The sequence below is a fragment of the Heteronotia binoei genome, chromosome 1 (assembly GCF_032191835.1).
Source record: "Heteronotia binoei isolate CCM8104 ecotype False Entrance Well chromosome 1, APGP_CSIRO_Hbin_v1, whole genome shotgun sequence".
Taxonomy (NCBI): Eukaryota; Metazoa; Chordata; class Lepidosauria; order Squamata; family Gekkonidae; genus Heteronotia; species Heteronotia binoei.
In genome coordinates, this window is record NC_083223.1 from 179,390,723 (window position 1) to 179,414,920 (window position 24,198).

General features: G+C 45.9%; 1 protein-coding gene across 4 annotated transcripts in view; it reads right to left on the bottom strand.

The window, feature by feature from the left end:
- MDGA1 (MAM domain containing glycosylphosphatidylinositol anchor 1) overlaps window positions 1-24,198 on the bottom strand; it is a 456,809-nt gene that overhangs the window by 245,621 nt on the left and 186,990 nt on the right. For all 4 annotated transcript variants that reach the window (XR_009555734.1, XM_060244909.1, XM_060244890.1 and 1 more), the window contains exons 6-8: window positions 12,918-13,187; window positions 12,063-12,392; window positions 9,639-9,932 (exon numbers count right to left, since the gene is read on the bottom strand). Coding sequence is in view for 3 of the 4 variants with exons in the window: in XM_060244909.1 (XP_060100892.1) it covers window positions 9,639-9,932; window positions 12,063-12,392; window positions 12,918-13,187 (894 nt within the window). In the remaining variant the exon portion in view is untranslated. The remainder of the gene's footprint in view (window positions 1-9,638; window positions 9,933-12,062; window positions 12,393-12,917; window positions 13,188-24,198) is intronic.

The following is a 24,198-nucleotide window of genomic DNA, read 5'->3' on the forward strand; positions in this document are numbered from 1 at the left end:
TAGAGAAGGGAGTGGGAGTATGGAAGCAACTTGTCTGTTAATGCTGCCTGTGCTTTGGATTGACTTCTTCATCTCTGACCCTGACCTGTACCTTTGTATCCTTGTTCTTGGATTTCCCTTTGGATTTGAAGCTGTAAGTGTTGCCTGCCCTGTGCCTGAACCTTGGAAGTGTATTTCGACACCTGGCCATGGAATTGCTTTACAAACTCTGATGCCTAGAAACTGCCTCTGTGTGCCTGCTGGGTGCCAGCAATCAGGACAGTGATGTTAACACATTGCCGGCAATGTAGGGGAGCTCTAGTATTTGGGAACAATTCTATGGTAGAAGTAATCTATACCACAGGATTTTGGCTCAAATACAAGAGTGTCCTTGGGTCTCCAGCAATCTGATGATGTCATTTCCAGTGTGTACCAGAAGTGATGTCACAACATTTCCGGTGATGCAGGACTAGGTCTTGTTTTGCTGCCCGCAAATCCTCAGCCAGGAACCAATACTCAGGCCCCTCAGCCCTGAGCTGGCAACAAGAGAGTCAGCTGCTGGTCAGTTCACAGACCACCCCCCCCCCCCCAATCTGCATGACACACTGCACAACACACTGGAAGAAGACAGTTCCGAGAAGAAGAGTTTTGAGACTCGAAATGATTTATGGACCACTCGTGATCATCAAACTGTATTTATGACCAGGGCTTTTTTTGAGCAGGAACACAGTTCTGGCTGGCTTGGGGTATGGTCTAATATGCAAATGAGTTCCTGCTGGGCTTTTTCTTCAAAAAAACCCCTGTGTGAAACAATGGCGATGCCAGGGGGTGTGGCCTAATATGCAAACGAGTTCTTGCTGTGCTTTCCCTACAAAAATAGCCCTGTTTATTATAAACTGATGAGGACATTGATCATTTAAGAGACAGTAGGAATAAGAGTGCTTTCCAGATGGAGTAGTTTTTGTATGGTCTCTCAGGACCTGCCTGTCCCGCATTGGTCTTGTCAGCCACCAGCGAGCCTGCAGCAGACGTGGACTATTGCACCCTTCTTAAATCTTCGTTCGCGAAGCCAAGCCGAGAGAGAGAGAGAGAAAGAACTTATATATTTCAATATTTGTTATATTGGTATTGAGATTTTGATTTGATATTGAATATAGTGTGTGTGTGTGTGTGTGTATGTGTGTGTGTGTGTGTGTATATATATATATATATATATTGGTTTCAGTTGCTTTACTATTTCAGCACAGAGAGTGATTTGATGGGTTGTTTGTAAATCTATGCAGGCTTGTGAATTGGTGCCAGGGGTGGGGAGAGCCCTAGAGAGGGGGATTCCTGGAGCAAGGAAATAGCAAGCCTACCTCTGAGGCACTTTTTTTTGTAGATGTTTAAACATATCTATAGTTTTGGTGTTATAATATATTGAAAATTACAACCATCAGTATAAGCTGCTTTTGTGAAAGTGGCCTTGAGAGACCTTAGAGTCTCTAGTAATATCAGACAACCAAAGATACAAATAAAAAGTATTATTATTATTATTATTATTTTCAGAGTTAGCATCTCATAGGCCATGGAATGCATTGCATGGATAAAACCTATTTATGGGCCATCTGTCTGCCTGCCACTTTCTCAGATGGAGATGATCTCAGGTGCTTCGATACTGAAATTTTTCAGGCTGGCCTTGAAACCCATCTGATCTCACCTGCCTTGCCCTAGTTTAATATGAATCATGGTGGCTGATGTATTTCATTTCCATGGTGCCTCTATGACCTGATGCGTCTGGTGGATGGCATTCATAATAATAATTCTTGCCTCATCTATAGAGCGTTTTATTAAAGGACTTCAAATTGATCTGCAACCACTAATTAAGTCTCACAAACCTCAGGTGAGAGGGGTCAGACTTCTCTTAACTTTAAAGATAGGGGAAGTAAAGCACAGGGGATGGCTTGCATCTTAAAGCAGACCTAACCGAGTGTAAGTTCCACAAGTTTTTCCTCCTTCATCATCCCTGCTGTATGATCTATCATTTCATCCTGAGAACCACAGTTAGAAACACAGAAATGCAGTGCTGGAAAGGACCTCAATGGTCATCTAGTCCAACCTCCTGCACAATGCAGAAAAGTCCCCCCACTCTACCAGTGACCCTGCTTTATGCCCAGAGGAAGGCATAAAACCTCCTGGATCCCTGGGTCAATCTGGCCTGGAGAAAAATTCCTTCCTGACCCCAAAGTGGTGATTGGCATTACACTGGCCTTATAAGAAATGGCCACAAGAGCTGAGCACTGGCTCATCCCTTCCTGTCCTCCTTCTCATGGTCTGCTTAAATTCATACTGAGTCACAAAATTAGTACTGCTGTCAGATGGCCATATAGCCTCCATTTGAAGACCTCCAAAAAAGGAAAGCCCACCATCTCCTGAGAAAGCCTGTTCCACTTAGGAACTGCTCTGTTAGGAAGTTCTTCCTACTATGTAGTTAAAAACTCTTGATTTAATTTCAGTTTGTTGGTTCCAATCTGACCTTCTGGGACAACAGAAGACAACTCTGCTTCTTCCTTTATATGACAGCCCTTCAAATACTTGAAGATGGCTATCATATCATCTCTCAATCATCTCCTATCCAGGCTAAACATACCCAGCTTCTTCAGCCTTTCCTTAAAGGACTTGGTATCCAGAACCCTCACCATCTTTGCTGCCCTCCTCTGGATATGTTCCAGCTTATCAACATCCTTCTTAAACTGGAGTACCCAAAACTGAACACAGTACTCCAAGTGAGGTCTAACTAAAGCAAAGTGATACCATTACTTTGCATGATCTACACACTATACTTCAGGAGGGCACATGGCTCAGTGGTAGGACAACTGCTTAGCATACAGAAGGTTCCAAGTTCAATCCCCAGTATCACCAATTAAAGGGAACAGGGAGTTGGTGATGTGAAAGACCTCAGCCTGAGATCCTGGAAAGCTGCTGCCAGTCCGAGTTGACAGTACTGACCTTGATGAACCCATAGTCTCATTCAGTATAAGACAGCTTTATGTGGTCATGTACAATTCCACTGATGCTTTCAAAACCACATTTGTCTTTCCACACTGCTGACTCATGTCCAGTGTATGATCTACTAAAACTCCTAGAACCTTTTCACTTGTGCAACTCTCAAGACAAGTCTCCCCATCCTATAATTATGTGCTTGATTTTTCCTACCTAAATGCAGAACTTTAATTTGTCTCTGTTGAAATTCACTGTGTTAGTTTTAGTCCAATTTTGCAGCCTGTCAAGATCATCCTGTATCTTGATTCAGTCTTCTATTGTATTTGCTACCCCTCCCAATTTAGTATCATCTGCATGTTTAATGAGCATCCCTCTATTCCTTCTTTCAAGTCATTTATAAAGATATTGAACAACACATGGCTCAGGATAGCTCTCTGAGGCACTCCACTTGTCATTCCTCTCCAAGAGGATGAAGAACCATATGCATTCTTAGGGTGCAATTTGTCAACCAGTTACAAATCCACCTAACAGTAGTAGGAATCAAACCACATTTCACCAACTTGTCAAGAAGAAGATCATGTGGAACTTTATCAAAGGTTTTATTGAAATAAAAATAAATTATGTCCACAGCATTCCCCTGATTCAATGAAGTAGTAACTCTCTCAAAAAGGAGATAAGGTTAGTCTGATGTGACTTGTTCTTGGGGAACTCATGCTGGCTCTTGGTAATCACAGCCATCTTTTCTAAATGTTCAAGGTCTGAAATTTTAATTATTTGTTCTAAAACCTTTTCAAGTATGGACATCAAGCAGACAGGTCAGTAGTTACCTGGATCCTCCTTTTTAAAAACGGAGACATTTGCCTGCTTCCAGTTGCCCTGGGAATCCTGTTCTTCTGTGAATGTGTCCTGGGGACATCCTAGTGCAGATGTGCAGATGTTTGTCAACCAGCATAGTAAAAGATGTACAACTCATCCCCCCCCCCCCAGACCAGACATGTTGCTAATTTGATTTAAATTACTTTATCCCCCTGTTTAAGATCCAACAGATGCTTTGGCTGTGCCTCTTATTTTAGGTTGTGGGGGGAGATAGTAACTGGCTCAGTTTCCTCACAACTTTCCAGTTTGCTTAAAAAATGAAGAAAGGGTGGCTCTGATCAAGGAACATGGAGAAAGTTATGCCTGCCTACCTGTCCTCTCAGGAGAGAGAGATAAAGATTCAGGCTGGGAGATTTGTTGCTCACCTTTAGGCCCATGAGCTGACTCAGGGGTGTAGCTAAAGAGACTCAGAGGCATAGGCTGCATCCAGATGGCAGCTTTATATATTGCTGGTTTCATGATATAAAACTAAGCTGGCATTAAAGGCAACTGTCTTGCCAAAAATAAGTAGGACGCTGCCCTTGAACTAGCTGTCACTTTTCCCACTGAACTTGGTTAATGATTAAATTTGAGCCAAAACCTCTCAGGACATATTTTGGCTTGAAAAAGAGACTTGTTTGAGAGGCCTTTTATCACTTCTCTTTTGTGATTCTGGAGACTTGTTTGAGAGGCCTTTTGCCTTTTATCACTGCTGTTTTGTGGTTCTGGAAACAGCAGCAGCTTCATCACCTGCCATAGGTGCAAAGCTATAGATCTGTCTGTTAAGACAGCTATGTATGACGTTGGCTATTTGTATTTTTAATTGTGTTTGTTTTTATTGTTTGGAAATGCTGGCTTCTTTTTTTATTTTTTTAGTTAGTTGTTCACTTGTCATTTTAAAACTCATACAGTTTAGTACTGATACAATTTTTTAAACTATTTCACCCCCCTCCCCCCTGAGAGTCTCTGGGCGTTTTCGCACTGACCTTAATCAGCAGCGATGCCCCTCTTCACCGCGCAGGATCTGCGCGGATTTCGCACTAATTGCCGCGGAGCACCCGGAAGAGCCGGAAAGTCCCGCGGCTTTTGCGGCGCAAATGGAAACTGGTTTTTGGCGGTTTCTGTTTGCGCCGCAAAAGCCACGGGACTTTCCGGCTCTTCCGGGTGCTCCGCGGCAATTAGTGCGAAATCCGCGCCAATCCTGCGCGGTGAAGAGGGGCGTCGCTGCTGATTAAGGTCAGTGCGAAAACGCCCTCTGTGTTGAGATACAGAGAGAATTGCTAACTACAGCTTGGAAAGTACCTGGAGATTTGAGGGTAGAGTTTGAAGAGGGGAGGGCACTCAACAGGGGTGTGACATGTGATGCCATGAAGCCCACCCTCCAAGGCTGCTATTTCCTCTGGTATATGGAGCTCAGTTGTAATTCCAGGAGATCTCCAGGCCCCACCTGGAGATTAGTAGCTCTAGACATGTATTGTAAATGAAATAAGTATTACAGGCAGTATTTCTCACCCCCCCACTTCCTTCTTTTACATACAAAATACCAGAGAATGGTTAGGAAGCCAAATCAGAGTGAGGGTAATTCCTCTTACAGCCTGGTAAACTGTGAGTTAAAAATAGAGTGGAGGACACCCTGCAGCAGTAAGTGGGGCAAAATCCCCTGAAAAATCACCCCAGGGGGTCTCTCACTTCATCTCTGACCTAACTGTAGCACTCATACTACTACTTGGACTAGCAAGGAGCAGCTCAAAGATTAATTTGGGGCTTGCCTTGTGTGTGTGTGTGTATGTATATGCACATATGCATGTGTGCATGTTACATTGTCATTGGATGTTCTTTTTGAGCTTTTGAGTCAAGAAAAAAATATTGGATCTGTAAACATGAGTGATTCTTGGGTGAATCCTTCAGAAAGATTTGGCAACATAGTGTTGACTGCCACCATTACATAGACAGAAACTTCAAGTTTGTCCTGAGTGTACCACTTAGACCAATTCCTCACTAGCCTTTGTCCTGGTTTTGTGCTCCTTTTTCTCGTGGTTCTTCTGCCTGATTTTGCACATGTTGCAATGGGGTTGCAACTTGCTCCACCTTTTCCCCAAGTTCCCTCCACCATTTCAGGATCCTGGTTTTTGGCGAACCCTGAAGCCATGCTTGGGAAAGAGGCAGGGCAAGTTGCAGCCCCGTGGCAGCGTGTGCAAAATTGGGCAGAAGAGCCATGGGAAGAAGGAGCACAGAATCAGGACAAAGGCTAGTGAGGAATCAGTCTTAAACAACAAACTGCAGCCAATCCTAGTTTTCTGATAAATTCAGTATTTGATTCACATTCCTAAAACTGGTTGGCTCATTCACATACACTTTTTTAAAAAGCCCTTTAAGTGTACACCTAAAAAACAGTGTGTGAACTGGCTTTCGGTAAAGCCTTGACACTTCATCTTTAGCCCATTCCTGAAAATAACATGAAAGGTGTTTTGTTTTTCCTGTTTTCAAAAGGTACAGATGACAAAGTTATCAACAGTATCATCTCTAAGAGATTATTGGTTTGTTATCCTCTTCCTTCTTCACCCATCACAGTATAGCTGTACTACTGGCAAAGTTAATTTCTGAACGAGTGCAATGCAATACAAAAGTATGTATGGGTGGATGAAGGGGGGTGGGGAGAAGAAGAAAGGAGAAAGAGAGAAACAGGTTCTGACATCTAATCAGATCTGCCGTATTGATTTTTTGCAACTTTAGCTTTGGAACAAATCAGCAAAACAACCAAATTATCACCCAGAATTCACTTTCCCCAAAGAGAGCCAGTTCAAAAACAAGTCACAGGCGTGCACATACACAAACATACACCTAAACACACACTCATCATCAAACTGGATTCTCAGTTGGAAAGTATAAGCGGAGGAAAAAATTGCGCCCTCATCACAGAGCCTTCAACAACCACACGATTCCCATTTCCGACAAGATTAGAATTCCGGAGCAAGTCACAAAGCTAATGAGCTTCTTGAGCTGGAGAGCAGCTGCTCAGTTAATGAGAGCACATGCGCACCCTCCCTTCTGTAATGCCTGGCACCTTGCAGGAGCAGGAGAAGGAGAAACAAAGGGTCACTGGCTTAGGAAGGAGGGGAACCTGAGGGGTTTTGCACTCCCCACACAATGAGACTCACTTTTAAAGAATGTAAGGCTTGGGAAAGATATAGACTGACAGTCCTAAAGAAAGAACTGTGCAGCCTCTTGGCTGATACAGCACAGGGGGGCTGTCTCAATATATCTTCAAAGCACAACTCAGACATCCCTGGAAAAGTTCTGAGAAATGTTTCAACATGGACATGGTGAGCTGAAGTTTAGAGATGCATCAGAGATGTCACATGGCATAACCCATCCACTTCTGATCAAGTCAGCTTGGGATGACTTCACCATAAGGAATTTAGAAACACTCCTCTGAATCATCCCTAAGAGCAGAGTGTTTTGTTTCTGTGGTTCCTGCAAACCATGCTTTATAAATCAGAAGCCAGTTTGAGGCATGTACACTCCCTCCTCCTCTTTTTCTGCATTGACTAGAACTTCTTTCCCTTCCATAACATTAAGCATGGTTCATGTCACACATGCACCAGTACAAATCACCCTAATGCCAAGATTCCCTCATAAGAATGTTCTGCAAACCCAATTCAATCACTAGTTTACATCAGAGTTTGCATCAGGGTGCATGATGTAGGGAAGGGAAGGAGATGATCAACCCCAAGGCTGTGTCCTAATTTGCAAGCCATGGTTTGCAGGAAAATAGTATCATATCTGCCCCAGGCTGGTGTTGCATTCGGTGCATGTTTTCCCTGCTGATCTAGAAAATATTGTGGGATAATGTGAAGGTCTATGTCTCTTTGCATTCCACTGCCATAGAAGCCAAGCATTTGAAAACTGAACCCTAGTTATTTGCTTGGTAATATTACTGCTGTGGATATTTAAACAGTAAAATTAAAGGCATCTGTTTTGTTACATGCAGGTTTTCAGATCAGGTTTCTGTTTTCCCGCAGTGGAAAAGGGGGAGGGTTTGGAAAGAATGTCTGGTTTGTAATAAGTGCAGCTACATGTGTTATAAGCGTGCTATTCGGTGACAGCCTGGGGATGGTGCTTGGTGGTGTAAATTAACATTCTCTCGCTTAATCCCACACCTGCCATCTTCATGTTCCCAACGCTACCTGCATTCCACAGGAAATTGGTCCTGAAATATTTTCCTGATGGGATGCTACCTTTGCAAGGAGAGTTATTACCACATGACTTCAATTCACCACTCCCATTAATAATAACAAGCAATGACTTCATCCCCAAACCTAGAGAGTAAAAGAGCAAAATTGCTTTCATCTGGTCTCAGATTTAAAAAACAAAACAAACCCTGCCTGGTTCCACATTTGATTACCTGAAAGCAGTGCATTATTCACATAAGTTATCAAAAAAGATGTAACACTGTGAGCGCTAGGGAAGGATCCATACTTAAAAGGCATACAGAGAATCATATGTGTGTGTCACACACACACACACTGCTCTGCTGTTCTCTAGAGTTGTGACTGATCCAAGTCAGATGTAAGCTGGGTCTGGGCCAGCCATAACACGACATAGTTGGATTCACATTGCCTTCTGGCTAACCCAAAAATAACTTGTGTCAGTCAAGGTCATATGGAATTGCATGTTTATGGAACACAGAGTAAATAGCTTCTCTCAGTGATGGGCAGATGGGCCAGAAACTGTATATGACCAGAGCCTTCCAGAATTGCCATGGGCCATACACTAGGATGCCACTTGGATTCTCTTTCTAGGGGAGCATATGAATTATATGCTTTGCTGCCTCTACAACAAGCTAGATACTAAAATTAAGTCTTAAGTGCACTAATTTCAATGTTTGCAAATCAGTTATGAGATTTAAACATCCATTTTTAAAAGAAGTAAACAGAAGAAATGCTTTATCATGTTCATAGGGATGAGAGGATGAGGTGAGCAGGGGTGAGAAAGGTCCAATAACTGGAGATAGCCCAACTAAATACTAGACCCTGTGCTTTCTATATCTGAGTGATGCTAGCCAAGCCTTTTCATGGGTATGAGAAAGTTCTAAAAGGGCAAGTCCGTGCCAATAAGTAACAACCCTCCAAGTCCTCAAAAGTTAAGCTCCCATTACAGATAACCAAATGTTACTAGTCCTCAAAGCCAAAAGTTTGTCCAAATAAATTTAAGTTAACCATTTCTGTTAGTCAGTTTTGGCCTGAACAAAATGAAAGAAAAGATTATCTTCCCATTTGTAAACATTTCCCTGATTACTGGAGTTGGGGGTGGGCTGTGCAGGTCAGCAAGTGGTACAGCATCCACTTTGCATGAAAAGTCCCCCCAAGTTCAATTCCTGGCATCTTCATTTAAGAAGATCACATAGAAGGTGGCATGAAAGTCCTGTGCCTGAGACTCTGGAGAACTGTTGCCAATGTGTTAGACAAGTCTTACTTGCTATGAGCAGGTAAGTAAATGACAGAGAGGGGTAAGGAAGTTTCCTTCAGTAGTAGCCAAGTTAAGTCAGTGCTTAGTGATAGGAAGGATAGTGCTTTATGATTCTCTATTGCTTGGACTACTGCAATACATGTGTGGTTCCCAGTTTCAGAGCCTTTGTAGTATTCATGTCTTGCACGTGATTATGAACTATGCCAACACAAGCCCTTAAGGAAAAAACAAGAGAGCAACTCAGTTCAATGAGGATATCATTCCTATCAACACACACACATAAGTCTCCAGTCCCCCCAACCCCCAGAATTGCATGGCAGCAAACAGCAATGGAAATCTATAGTTATACTCACACTGTACATTGAGCTGAACCAGGGCTTCTCGGGGTCTAATGTTGAAGCCATTGTACCTGGCTGTATGGCATTTGTAAATTCCGGTCATTTCTCGAGTCACGCTGTCCAAATTCAGCTTCCCGTCACTGGTCTCCACTGTCATTGCCCCTGAGGGCATAGGAACTTCCTTATCTACTCTGGACCAGATAATGGGAGGCTTAGGCTTTCCTCGGACTTCGCATGGCAGCTCTGCCCTGGAGCCTTCACGCACAGTAATGGTGGACTGGCCCTTGGGTACCATGATGGTTGGAGGCACTAAAAGGAGGAGAAGAGGAGAAGAGAGGACCATTTTTGGGCTACAGTCTATCTTGAAAGAGAAGCCTTGGAGAGATGGTTGGCAAAGGACACTGCAATAAGGGAAGGCAGTCCTGGAGATGGAAGAGCTACAGTCTGGATTGGGTATACTTTGTGCTGGGGGCAAAATCCAAACTCACTTAATGGATCAAGAAATTATAAGACAAAAGAAGCTGAATTATGTGATCAGAATAAATTACACATATAAAACACATGTACAGGTAGTTGCCTTGTTTTGTAGAATTTCTTCAGTTTCAACAAGTTGTGGGGACAAGACTTTATCTGCGAAAAAGCTCACAAATGCCACACAGCTTATAGCCAAATTACTACTATTTTGGATCCTCTCTGTGAAGGATGTAAGAGACCTAATTACTCTAAATAATTGTGCCAGGTGAGAGCTAGCAGACACAATGGAGGGTGCATAGAACTAATTCTTTGCACCCTTCACCACCATAGGCTTTCACTCACGCTCTATAAGCAGCTCTTGTGGCTTCATCACGAGTTTGCCATCAAACCCACTCTAGTCATCTGAGTTCCCATTTCATCCCCCTGAATTCCCCAGAATACAAAGGGTATGCTCTTTGCAGGGAATGAAGAGGACACTGGGGAGGGTGATTTCATTGACGGCTTAACGATGGGAATTCCAGTCTTCTATCAGCACATCCATTGAACTGCCAGAGAGCACTGGTTCCTGTAGAGCATTCTGGAACCCAGTTGGGTCCATTATTCTCCACAGGTGTGCATAAATGCACTTGCTGCCTAGATGGTTGTGGGTGGAGACACCCAGCCAGTTTCTGCTCTTCTAAGTTCAAGTTGTGTCTCATTGCATACCATCCCCAAAAGGGATGCTTTGACATACAGAAGGGTTCCCTGTTGTCCACCCCACCTCCCGTTAAGTGCTGTCAGGTCACTTTTGACTTATGGCAACCATATGAATTAATGACCAAATTATGGATTTGAACTTCCCTGCTCCCACTGACCCATGAATGTAAGAGAAGCAAGGGAGAATGTGATGATTTAACACATAAAAGAGGGATACTTAGACTGGCCCTAGATGCTGGAAAATTCTGCTGGCTATCTCACTAGGCAATGAGGAGATGAATTTTCAATTTACAGGTCTCTTGTGGGCTGTGGAATCTCATCAGATCCTCTCCTCCATGGTGTGAAGACGGAGCTGTATGCACATTGCTCAGCACTGCCAGCAGACGCTTACCTGGCAAGACACAATTTTCTCCATAGGAAGAATGTGTAAATTGCACTGGAGGATTTTTTAATTAAAGCCATCTCTCCAGCACCTCCCACTGTGCACAGTCATCTTGAAGAGCTCCTGCCTTGCTTACTGGATGGGAGCAAAGAGCTCAGGCAAGTATAGCTATTTCCATCTTTCTAGTTTTGTCCCATGGCCCAGTCCACTGACCATCCAGGCACTGTTCAAACACTAGACGGCTCTTAAAAGCACTTAAGGGAGAGTTTGTAGTGTTCAGCCGGCTGTCCATCTCTTTTGTCTCCAAGAATGATGACTAAAGGACTGCATTCACTTGAAAATCCTGTTTTAGGAGCACAGCTATCATGTCTTCTAAAAGAAAAGTGGCCAGCCTCTGTTAAGGTCATGAAAGCAGCAAAACTGGGCAACCCACAGATAAGGTAGGGGTTTCTAAAAGTATGACTTTGCAAATTAACCAAAAGATCTGTTCCCCTGCCCCCCAAATGCCAACCTGATGAGGCCAAGAATGCTGGAAGCAGTAGAGAGTCAGTTAAGCCAAAAGGGAGGATAATTGATTTGCTCAAGCCCCCAAAAGGTTACAGAATCCAGGAAAGGGGTCTCTTTGTGTGCATGCATGTGTTGGTAGCAGAAGGAAATTTCTAATGTGTCTGTCCCCTCCCATTATTCCTTTCAGGCTCCCAGTTTATAATGCACATGTGAGTCTAAATATAAATGTTAATATATGATTCCAGCTAATGCACCAATCTGATCAATGAAGAGATTTATTACTTAGACTGCATTTCTGAAATTCCTTCCAAAAATCTGGCTGAGAGGGATGCATTTGTTTTGTTGCCTCATGTTCAAGAAGACTTGAAGAGGAGGCTCACCTGTTTCTGAAGAAATGTTCACCTCCACACTGAGGTCAGGGATGGGTGCCCCTTGGAAGGAGGCTACACACAGATACGTGCCATAGTCAGTGAAGCGGAGGTCAATTATCTCCAGACTACTGGTCACTGGCGGGAGTTCAGGGTCATTCCGAATGACCACGAGTCGGTCTGAGAGCTTGACCAACTTCCCATTCTTGTACCAGAAGTAGAAAACCTTTTCTTGTGGGACAGCATCCACATGACATGAAAGCTTCAGGTCCTGACCTAACTGGATGGTTTCACTCTCTTTGATCACATCAGGAGTGATTTGGAATGTTGCATTCCTCATGGCTGGAAGAAACAGAAATGCCAAGCCAGTTAATGCAAACACATAAAGTAATGATGCTTTGTATCCTCTAGCAAAAGGGAACATTGCAAAAGGAAGCTTCCTTGACATGGATGAGTATCAAGAGATAGGATAACAACAAGGGGAGAAGAGTTGCAGCAATGACTTAAAGAACCTGGTCAAAACCACATATTGGCTATCCAGCCTGGAATGGCATGTGTGCATTTTGGGAAATAAAACTGAAGGTCAGATACAAGGGAATAAACAGCAATCAGTAATAAGTAAAATGGCAGGTATAAGCAATAACATGCTATTAGTATTATGCTCAGGGCTTTTTTGTAGAAAAAGCCCAGCAGGAACTCATTGCATATTAGGCAACACCGCCTGACACCAAGGCAACCAGAACTGCATTCCTGTGCGTTCCTACTCAAAAAAAGCCCTGATTACACCCATTTTAAACATAAAATTAACAATAAAAGTACAATGGGAATCCAGACTTTATCCCCAAGTGGGTCCACCCAAAGACGTACATCGCACCAGCACATTCACTGTCTTCTTGGCTGGATTCCCCACATTGTTGATAGCTGTGCAGTTGTAGCACCCTGAATCTTCCACACGGATGCCCCAGATGGTGAGTTTGCCTTTCTGAACAATGCTGTTGTGAGGCATGGGGCTGGGTGAATGGGACCAAATCACCTGGGGCAGTGGATCCCCACCAGTCAATGAGCATTGTATGGTCACATTGTCCCCAGGATTCACCACTAAGGTCTCATTCACAGACAGCTTTAGGGCTGGTGGAGCTAGATAAGAGAAGAAATAAAAGGACAAATATCAGTTACTGAGATGAACAAGTCAGTTTACTGTTCTATATGTTAAAAATATTTGTTTTTGTTCTACAATTTAAAGCAAATGGTTAGAATGATTGTGGTTATTTCAGTTTGTTACTGAGAGCACAGTTTACTCATGGATTAAAATCAGAGGTACATTTCACTGTTACATTTGGAAACATGCACATATATATTTTCTCAGTGAGCTTCTGGCATAATAGCCCATTTTATATTGCTTCTTGGAATTCCAGCTTCCCTTTTACACAGTTAGATGGGACTGTGTTTTTCAGTAATGGTCACGATTTGGGAACTGCCCCAGTTAAGGGCATGTTGGTCCTGGAAATTAGCTTCTGATTTACCATTGGATGTTTTTCTCTGGACATGCTGCTGGACTCAGGACCAGACCCTCCACTGCCACTGTGGGAAATGCAGTCCACAGTGGCCTCACCCGCACAGACAGAAAGCTTGGCAGCCTCTTGGGCTATAACACAGGGTCCTTATAACCAACAGGCAAGAGGGAGGGCATCTGGAGAGGGAGGATGTTGTGTCCTAGGCTCAAATGGGAGAACTGCTACTTTTGGAGGGAACTGTTACTTTTGGAGGGAAGCTGAACAAGCCAAAGCTTGTACCCCACACCAGGGTTCCAGAGAAGGCCTAAGCGTGCCCAATCAGGGGAAGGATTGAAACATAAGTAGCCAATCAACATCTAGGCTCATACTGTACCCTAATAGGCCCTTAGGGCCCTGTAAATAGCCAATCCATGTACATAGTTAAGGACCAATCAGAAGGGGGCAAGAATTGTATAAAGGAGCGGGAAGTTTGAATAGAGCTCAGTCTGTGTGTGTGTTCCTGAAGTAAAGCTTGCTGAAATCACTCTCCGACTCTGGTCTCTTACTGCGCCGACCCCAGTACTTTACACTGGCAACGAAGGTGGGATGCCAGTAAGAACCAGCAACAGAACCAGGAACACGGAAAGGTGGCTAAATCCAAGCCATCTGGGTCCGCACCTCCGCTCTGCGCACACCCCATCTCACAAGCCGCCCAGACACACTGCCAAGAATGGAGGCTCCAGCCAACCTCCTGCAGCCCTTTAGCATCCATCGCCCCGAGCTGTGGGACTCGTGGGTCGAAGGCTTCCAGTCATACCTGACCTTCCGGAAGATTACAGAGACTACCATGCAGAGAGCTCTGCTTATCAGTACGTGTGGCACGGAGACCGTGGACATAGCCAGGGCTCTTCTCCAACCCAGGAAGCTCTCAGAGACGCCGGTGGACGACATCATCAGCGCTCTGGAGAAGTATTTCCAGCCCCAGCCAACCAAGCTCACCCGGCACTGGGACTTCCGACAAAGGACACAGAAGGCAGGCGAAACCACCATGGCGTTCTTGACAAGCCTGCGCCGGGTGGCAAGCCGATGCACTTTTGCAGACCTCAACGAAGCCCTGCTCGACCAGTTTGTATGGGGCTTGAGGGACGAAAAACTAGTACAGAAACTCCTGTCCCTCTCCGAGTGCGACCTAACAAAGGCAATCGACGTGGCCACCAGCTGGGAGAAGGGCAGATCAGCAGAGCCGCGGCTGACAAGACAGGCTGCGACACACCAGATCAACCCTGAACCATCTATGGAGGACTCGGACGAGGACAGAGCTCTACAAACCGGCTATCGTTCAGCAGGAAGGAAGACCACCCATGCCCCACAGGGCATGAGACACAAGACACCACCTGCATGTGCAAGCTGCGGGGGCCAGCACGAGCGAAAGACCTGCCGATTCCGGAATGCCACCTGTCGACTCTGCAACAAGGAAGGCCACATCGCCTGTGCCTGCAGATCCACATCCCGAGCACGCATCCCACAAAGATCTGCGCACTCCGAAGGCCAGCCAGACTTCGAGACTGACGCTGTCCACGCCCACCCATACCCGGTACAGTACCTACCCTCGCCAGTCAGGCCCTCCAAAATCCGGGTCAATGTAGGGATCGGGGGGGGGTGCCCTGCCAAATGGAGGTGGACTCTGGGTCAGCATCATCTATTATAGCGGCAGAGACATTTTTTAAAATCCCCACCAGGCTGAGGCCTCGTCTCAGGGACCCAGGGTTTACCTTAGTGGACTTCCAGAAGAATAAGGTGCCTATCTTGGGAGTGGGCTTGGTCCCAGTCCAATACAAGGGGTTCAAGGGCCAGCTACAAGTGCTAGTGGTCAAGAACCACCTTACAAACCTTTTGGGTCTCGACTGGTTCAAGCCCCTGGGAATAGAGATCAGGGGGGTCAATAAGACTGTCGGAGTGGACTTTAACAAGGTTTGCGAAGAGTTCCCGGCCGTTTTCGATGGCACCTTGGGCTGCTACACGGGTCCCCCGGTTACACTACACCTCGACCCCACAGTGCGGCCTATTAGGCTTAAAGCGCGGCGAGTTCCATTCGCGCTCAAGCCTAAAATTGAGGAGGAACTGGATAAACTGATTGCACAGGGAATACTAGAGCCTGTCACCCACGCAACCTGGGAAACTCCCATCGTGACTCCAGTCAAGCCCAGTGGGGAAGTGCGGATTTGTGCAGACTATAAGTGCACCCTCAACAAGGCTCTTCAGGCCCACGCATACCCTATGCCCATCGTCAGCCACGTTTTAGCCACCCTAGCCGGTGCAAAATTTTTTGGCAAGTTGGACTTGGCCCAAGCTTACCAACAGCTGCCGGTGGATGAGGCCACGGCCAACGCCCAAACAATTGTGACCCACCGGGGGGCCTTTAGAGTAAAGCGGTTGCAATTTGGTGTGAGTGTGGCTCCGGGGTTGTTCCAGGAACTCATGGACTCTCTTTTAAAAGGACTTCCCGGAGTCACTCCATTCTTCGATGATGTGCTGATAGCGGCAGCCTCGCCTGAAGAATTCGCCGCCCGCCTTAGAGGAGTCCTACAACGTTTTGAAACAGCCGACCTCAAGGTCAAATGGGAGAAGTGCCTCCTGGGCGTGGATCGGGTGGAATTCCTGGGGTTCTCCATCGATGCCCAGGGGGTCCACCCCTCCGACGCCAAGCTGCGTGCCATCAGAGATGCTCCAGCGCCCACCAACAAGCAAGAACTCCAGGCCTTCCTCGGCCTCCTAAACTTTTATCATGCTTTTCTCCCCCACAAGGCAGCAGTGGCCGAACCCCTGCACCGGCTTCTAGACAAGAACCGACCCTGGGCGTGGGGCCGCCAGCACGCTAAAGCCTTCCAGGATATCAAGGGCCTCCTGATGTCCAACTCCATCCTTGCCCATTTCGACGAGACCCTGCCCTTGGTCCTTGCATGCGACGCATCCCCTTATGGTGTGGGGGCAGTTCTGGGCCACCAACTCCCTGATGGGACCGAAGTCCCTATCGCGTACTACTCGTGGACCCTCTCGTCGGTGGAGCGGAACTATGCCCAAATCGACAAAGAAGGGTTGGCAGTCGTGGCCGGCGTCAAAAAATTTCATGATTACATCTACGGCCGGCCCTTTACCCTCTATACGGACCACAAACCCCTCTTGGGCCTCTTTGCATTGGACCGGCAGACCCCTCAGGTGTTGTCCCCACGGGTCCTCCATTGGTCCATTTTTCTAGCCGGCTACACCTACACCCTAGTGCATCGCCCGGGCAAGGCAATGGGCCATGCTGATGCCCTGAGCCGCTTGCCCTTGCCTGACGTGGATCCCGATCCAGCCCCGGCTCATCAGATCCTACTGATGGACATGCTTCCGTACAGGCCATTGCTCGCCCGCGACGTTGCTGCCCGCTCCGCTCGTGATCCAGTCCTCTCCCGTGTCTTGGACTGGGTGGGAGGGGGTGGCCCAAGGGCTCGACTGGGCCGGAATTTACTCCGTTTGCAGCCCGGAAAGACGAACTATCCACCCACAAAGGCTGCCTACTATGGGGCAACAGAGTCGTCATCCCCAAACCCTTGCAAGACCAAGTGCTGAGAGCCCTGCATGAGGCACACCCGGGCATAGTCCGCATGAAGGCTCTCGCACGGAGCTATGTCTGGTGGCCCGGCCTCGATGCAGAAATTGAGGCTTGGGTTAAAAGGTGCCCGACATGCCAGGTGTCAAGGCCTGACCCCCCACGTGGCCCAGTGCAATCATGGGAATCCACCAAAAACCCCTGGTCAAGACTGCATATGGACTTTGCTGGCCCCTTCCATGGGCGGACTCTACTCATACTAGTGGAGTCATACTCCAAGTGGTTGGAGGTGGTCCAGGTGCCCTCGCCATCGTCGCAGGCGACCATCACAACTCTGAGGGTCATCTTTGCAACCCACGGGTTGCCGGAGACCATCGTCACCGACAATGGTACAGCATTCACGTCCGCAGTGTTCCAGGACTTTTTGGCCAGGAACCGCATCAGGCACATTCGCTCTGCCCCGTTTCATCCAGCCACCAACGGCCAGGCAGAGCGGATGGTGCGCACGGCAAAGGAGGCCTTGAACCATCTGGGCCCCTCAGACTGGCCAAAAGACATGGCGTGTTTCCTAATGGCCTACCGGACCACACCCACTGCCTCCACAGGTCGCAGTCCAGCCGAACTCCTCATGGGCCGCCGCATCACCACCCTGCTGGACAAGCTGCACCCTGACCAAGACAGGCGACCGGCGCCGGAACACCTTAAAGCCCCCAGAGGGTTCTACCCAGGTGAGACAGTGTGGGCACGGAACTATGCCACCACTGGCCCCGCCTGGCTGCCTGGAAAGGTGGACCACATCACCGGACCGGTCTCCTATGCAGTGGCCTTGGAGGGTGGACATCTCCTGAGGCGACACATCGACCAACTCCGAGGTTGCCTGCCTGCCGGGGAGCCAAGGTCAGAGGCTCCAGATCCGGACAACGTAAGTCCCCGAGAGCCTGACACAGAACAGGGTTCCGTGGAGCCCGCTTCGGCCCAGCAGGAAGAGACCCCCGACCGCGCAGCTGAACCCAGGTCTCCCGAGGCCGCCGTCCCAGATGTCTCCAGCTCGGCAGCTGCGGAACCACCAACCAAGTCGGAACGCCCAGTCCCCTCGGAGCTTCAACGCTCGACACGAGACCGCCGCCCTCCGGCATATCTCCAGGACTATGTCACCTGATAGCTGGAACTATGGGGGGAGGGGTGTTGTGTCCTAGGCTCAAATGGGAGAACTGTTACTTTTGGAGGGAACTGTTACTTTTGGAGGGAAGCTGAACAAGCCAAAGCTTGTACCCCACACCAGGGTTCCAGAGAAGGCCTAAGCGTGCCCAATCAGGGGAAGGATTGAAACATAAGTAGCCAATCAACATCTAGGCTCATACTGTACCCTGATAGGCCCTTAGGGCCCTGTAAATAGCCAATCCATGTACATAGTTAAGGACCAATCAGAAGGGGGCAAGAATTGTATAAAGGAGCGGGAAGTTTGAATAGAGCTCAGTCTGTGTGTGTGTTCCTGAAGTAAAGCTTGCTGAAATCACTCTCCGACTCTGGTCTCTTACTGCGCCGACCCCAGTACTTTACAGAGGATCTATCCAGAAATTGAGGGACAGTGAGAAGCACATCGCTGCTCTCCCTCAGAGAGAGGCCAGATATGCTCAGAGAAGGGGTGGGTTTATTTGGATCTTTAAAAGCAGGTTCCTGGCAAAGGCCAAGGAGGAGAGGAGGACATAGCTCCTATGTGGCAAAATATAATGCCATGGAGTTCACCCTTCAAAGCAGCCATTTTCTTCAGGGGAACTGATCTCTGTCATCTGGAGATCAGCTGTAACGCCAAGAGATTTCCAGACCTCACCTGAAGGTTGGCAACCCTATTAGCCATCATTCCTGTCAGTTCTACCTGAGGGACCGTCTCTCCCCTTATGAGCCCCAGAGAGCACTGAGGTCAGCAGGGAAGAACATGCTGACTATCCCTGGGCCAAAGGAGGCAAAATTACAGAGTACCCGGGCACGGGCCTTCTCTGTTATAGCCCCGTGCCTTTGGAATCAACTCCCGGAGGAGGTACGGGCCCTGCGGAATCTGGACCAATTCCGCAGGGCCTGTAAGACCACTCTTTTCAAGCAGGCCTTTGTAGACCATTGATAGGATGGCTGTTTAATCCACCAACGATTTTATCTAGTGACCCCTGCCATAATATAAATATACAGAATAACATCAAGAAGATCACCGCCGTCTAAATTATGGAACGACCCAGACAACTGGAACTGGTTTTAGATTGTTGTTTTTAAACTACTGTATAATTTAATTGTTGTTTTAATTTACCTTATATTGTATAATTTTATTGAACTGTTGTTAGCCGCCCTGAGCCTGCCTAGGCGGGGAGGGCGGGATATAAATAAAATTTATTATTATTATTATTATAGTTCTCCTGTGCTTCAGCCAAGCTATGTGTCCTATACTAATCCACCTGTCTGGAGCTGTCAGCATCAGCTCACCTACCAAACAAAATGCTTCATATGCACAGAGAATAGCCTTCATCGTGACTTTTTAGGGACTTTCCCATGCCTGTATGGTCATTATCATAGCGACTGCATGAAATTCCTATAGCATTACCTGGAAGTGACATCATATCTTTCCCAAACTCCACCCTCACCAGCCACTCAAAATTTCCCAGCATTTGCTGAAGAAGTACTGGCAACTCTGCTTGCTTTCCATCTCTCTAATCTTGTTACATATTTAGGAGGCAGCAGGGAGTAGAAGGGGGAGAAAATGATCTGCTACTTTTTGTGGCTACAGGATAATCTGTTAGCTTTCCCCAACCAGCAGAGCTGGCAGCACCTGCAGTCGGTGAGTATGCCTCCAAGAAGCAGCACGCCTGAATCATGATGTTGGGAGGGAGATCAGCTTTAGGTTCACTGGTATACATGTGCCATTTTGCTTGTGTAGTTGCATTGAAGCCATTGTGAACCCTCTCTTCATACCAAGTCTCCTTACTAGAGTGTCCTCCTGAGAAGCAGAATCTTCTCTCTATGACTAGTTTTAGCAAGGGATTATGGCATTGCGTCTGCTTTTCTCTTCTACTGCAGGTGAAAAAGGGTGAACAATAGTAGTTTACTGCTACTGAAAGAGCAATATAAATTTGAAGTGCTGTGCTGCTGTTTGGTAATGCAGATGCAAACACACTCCAAGTTTCGTATGTAATGGCAACCAAAATTAATTGGAAAGTTGCGTTAGTAGTTTACATCTGTCTATTGTATATTTTTCCATTCTTCAAGGCAGCATACATGGTTCTTCCTTCTCTGTTTTACTTTCAAACAGCTTTGCAAGGTAGGTTAGGCTGAGAGAGTGCACAACCGACCAAGGTTACCCAATGAACAATGCCTGAGTAGGGAATTGCACCTGCGTTCCCAAGTCCAATCAAACATTCTAACCACAATGGGATCTCCTCTGAACAGACCAATTAGTCCATTCTTAGCCATCATGATGAAAATTGTCCTCTAGAACATTGCTGAAACACAATTCCCGAGATTCCCACACACTACTTCATTGCTCAAAGCAGGCTCATATTTCCTTGCAGAAGCTGTTTCCTTGCAGAATTAATTCCCATTAGTACATCCTCCTGCAACTAAAGATTAGAACTTCACAGTGTGTGCTTTCCCCCCTACCAGCAATTGTTGTGAACCATTCAGGCCCATTTCCTTGCTTCGTGTACATATCAATTACCCAGATTGAGCCACAAATCCTTGAGCCTCCCCCTTGAAGCAAGGAGTCTTTATTATGAATGGGCAGTTCCCCCATTTTAAAATGCTTAACCTCAACCCTTCTGATTAATTCCTCCTCTCCCACATCCCCAGACATGGCTCCAAAAGACTCTTCTCTGTTTAATCTCTCAAAGGTCCTTTAAAGCCCCTTGTCAGCCCCACCAGAGGCTCCAAACAAAGCTCAGAAAGCAGCCACGGCACAAAGGCTGAGCACATGTTTTAAGTAACGGCCGTAATAATGCAAAATAAGGTGTTGTTACATATTCATAAAGCTTGATTTAATGACATCGTTATTTCTGCCTTCTCCTCTCCTTGGACCCCTGTTAATGAGCTGTGCTGGGTTTGCCTTGAATCTCTAAGTTACAGCTCAAGCAAACACAACTGGGAGGATTGTTCTCTCCTTTCAGGAAAGGTACAGTTTTAGCAATATGCATATTTCACAGCCATTCTGGAGTTTTTGGAACATGAAGCATTTCTAATTCAATGTGGCTCTTCCAACTGTGTGCTCTCTCCACATATTGGCCCGCATTGATTTGTTCATTTAAGAGATTTATAACCTACTTTTCCTTCCCCAATGGGCCTGCATCACGGCGTGCAACATGTTATCCCCTCCTCCATTCTATATTCATAACAACAGTCCTTTAAGATAGGTCAGGTTGAGAGATAAACCAACAAGCTTGGGTTTCCTGTATCCTAGGGTGCAATCACACACACTAAATGATATGCTTTCAATACACTTTCCAACTGTATTTTACTGTGTGAAGTGACAAAATCCAGTTGTAAAGTGCACTGAAAGTGGATTGAAAGTGTGTTATTTAGTGTGTGTCACCCCCATCTTTAAAAAGGGTTCCGGAGGAGATCCGGGAAATAACAGGCCATTCAGTCTGACTTCAATACCGGGAAAGTTGGTAGAAAGCATTATCAAAGACAGAATGAGTAGGCACATTGATGAACATGGGTTATTGAGGAAGACTCAGTGTGGGTTCTGTAAGGGAAGATCTTGGCTCACTAACCTGTTGCATTTCTTTGAGGGGGTGAACAAACATGTGGACAAAGGAGACCCAATAGATGTTGTTTACCTTGACTTCCAGAAAGCTTTTGATAAAGTTCCTCATCAAAGGGTCCTTAGAATGCTCGAGAGTCATGGAGTAAAAGAACAGGTCCTCTTGTGGATCAAAAACTGGCTAATTAACAGGAAGCAGAGAGTGAGTATAAATGGGCAGTCTTCGCAGTGGAGGACGGTAAGCAGTGGGGTGCTGCAGGGCTCGGTACTGGGCCCCGTGCTCTTTAACTTGTTCATAAATGATTTGGAGTTGGGAGTGAGCAGTGAAGTGGCCAAGTTTGCAGATGACACTAAATTGTTCAGGGTGGTGAGAACCAGAGAGGATTGTGAGACACTCCAAAGGGATCTCTTGAGGCTGGGTGAGTGGGCATCAACGTGGCAGATGAGGTTCAATGTGGCCAAGTGCAAAGTAATGCACATTGGGGCCAAGAATCCCAGCTACAAATACAAGTTAATGGGGTGTGAACTGCCAGAGACTGACCAAGAGAGAGATCTTGGGGTCATGGTAGATAACTCACTGAAAATGTCAAGACAGTGTGCGATTGCAATAAAAAAGGCCAACGCCATGCTGGGAATTATTAGGAAGGGAATTGAAAACAAATCAGCCAGTATTATAATGCCCCTGTATAAATCGATGGTGTGGTCTCATTTGGAATACTGTGTGCAATTCTGGTCACCACACCTCAAAAAGGATATTATAGCATTGGAAAAAGTCCAGAAAAGGGCAACTAGAATGATTAAAGGGTTGGAACACTTTCCCTATGAAGAAAGGTTAAAACGCTTGGGTCTCTTTAGCTTGGAGAAACGTCGACTGCGGGGTGACATGATAGAGGTTTACAAGATAATGCATGGGATGGAGAAAGTAGAGAAAGAAGTACTTTTCTCCCTTTCTCACAATACAAGAACTCATGGGCATTCGATGAAATTGCTGAGCAGTCAGGTTAAAATGGATAAAAGGAAGTACTTCTTCACCCAAAGGGTGGTTAACATGTGGAATTCACTTCCACAGGAGGTGGCGGCAGCTACAAGCATAGACAGCTTCAAGAGGGGGTTAGATAAAAATATGGAACAGAGGTCCATCAGTGGCTATTAGCCACAGTGTGTGTGTGTGTGTGTGTGTGTATATATATATATATATATATATATAATTTTGGGGGGGTGCCACGGTGTGACACAGAGTGTTGGACTGGACAGGCCATTGGCCTGATCCAACATGGCTTCTCTTATGTTCTTATTGCTAGGGCTGCCAATCTCCAGGTGGGCAGAGGAAAACAAAGCAAAAGCTCCTATGAAATCCAGCCTCCAATAAGTCAAAATATTCTGTACACTGTAACAATTATATAATATATTTCAATTCCACAAAGTAATAAATTCAGTCCTTTATACAGTCTAAGGAACAATTCAGTCGGAACACCAGTCCCTCCTCTTTCAACAAAACAATGCTCAGATTTCTTCAGGGACGTTCCGATGGAAATAATGGATGTTCAGTCAGTCGAATTCATAAACAAGTGCAGCCAACAATCCATAGGGCAACAGGTTTGTACTAGTGCCCCTGTTTCGCATAAGCTTCTTCAAGCTTCTGCTAAAGATTCTTAAACACTGGGTAAGAACGCCAAAAATTCAAACAGTAGGAAACATATTGGAGGCTGGATTTCACAGGAGCTTTTGCTTTGTTTTCCTCTGCCTTTCTTTGCCATGATTCTCTCTTTTTGGTTACTCAATCTCCAGGTGGGGGCAGGGGATCCCCTGGTTTGGAAGCCCTCCCCCTGCTTCAGAGTCATCAGAGAGTGCGGGTGAGCAAAGGTACAAGACAAGGATGTCCGCTTTCACCATTGTTGTTTATAATGACTCTTAAAATTTTGTTAAGGCAAATACAAGATGACAAAGAGATAGAAGGATTGAAAATTAGAGGATTTTCTTATAAATATAAAGCATTTGCAGATGATATTGTGTTCATAACTGAGAATCCGGTCCAAGTGGTACCTTTGTTGATAGCTAAGATAAAAGAATATGAACAAATGGCAGGACTATATATAAATAAAGAGAAGTCGAAATTTTTATGCAAAAATATGCAACCAAATAGACAGAAAGAATTGCAGATTTTGACGGGATGTGAAGTCACTTCTAAAGTTAAATATTTAGGTCTAGAAATAACTATGAAGAATATCGATTTGTATAAAAATAATTATGAAAAGTTATGGTGCAAGATGGACAAAGATATGATGAAATGGAATAGACTTAATTTGTCCTTGTTGGGTAGGA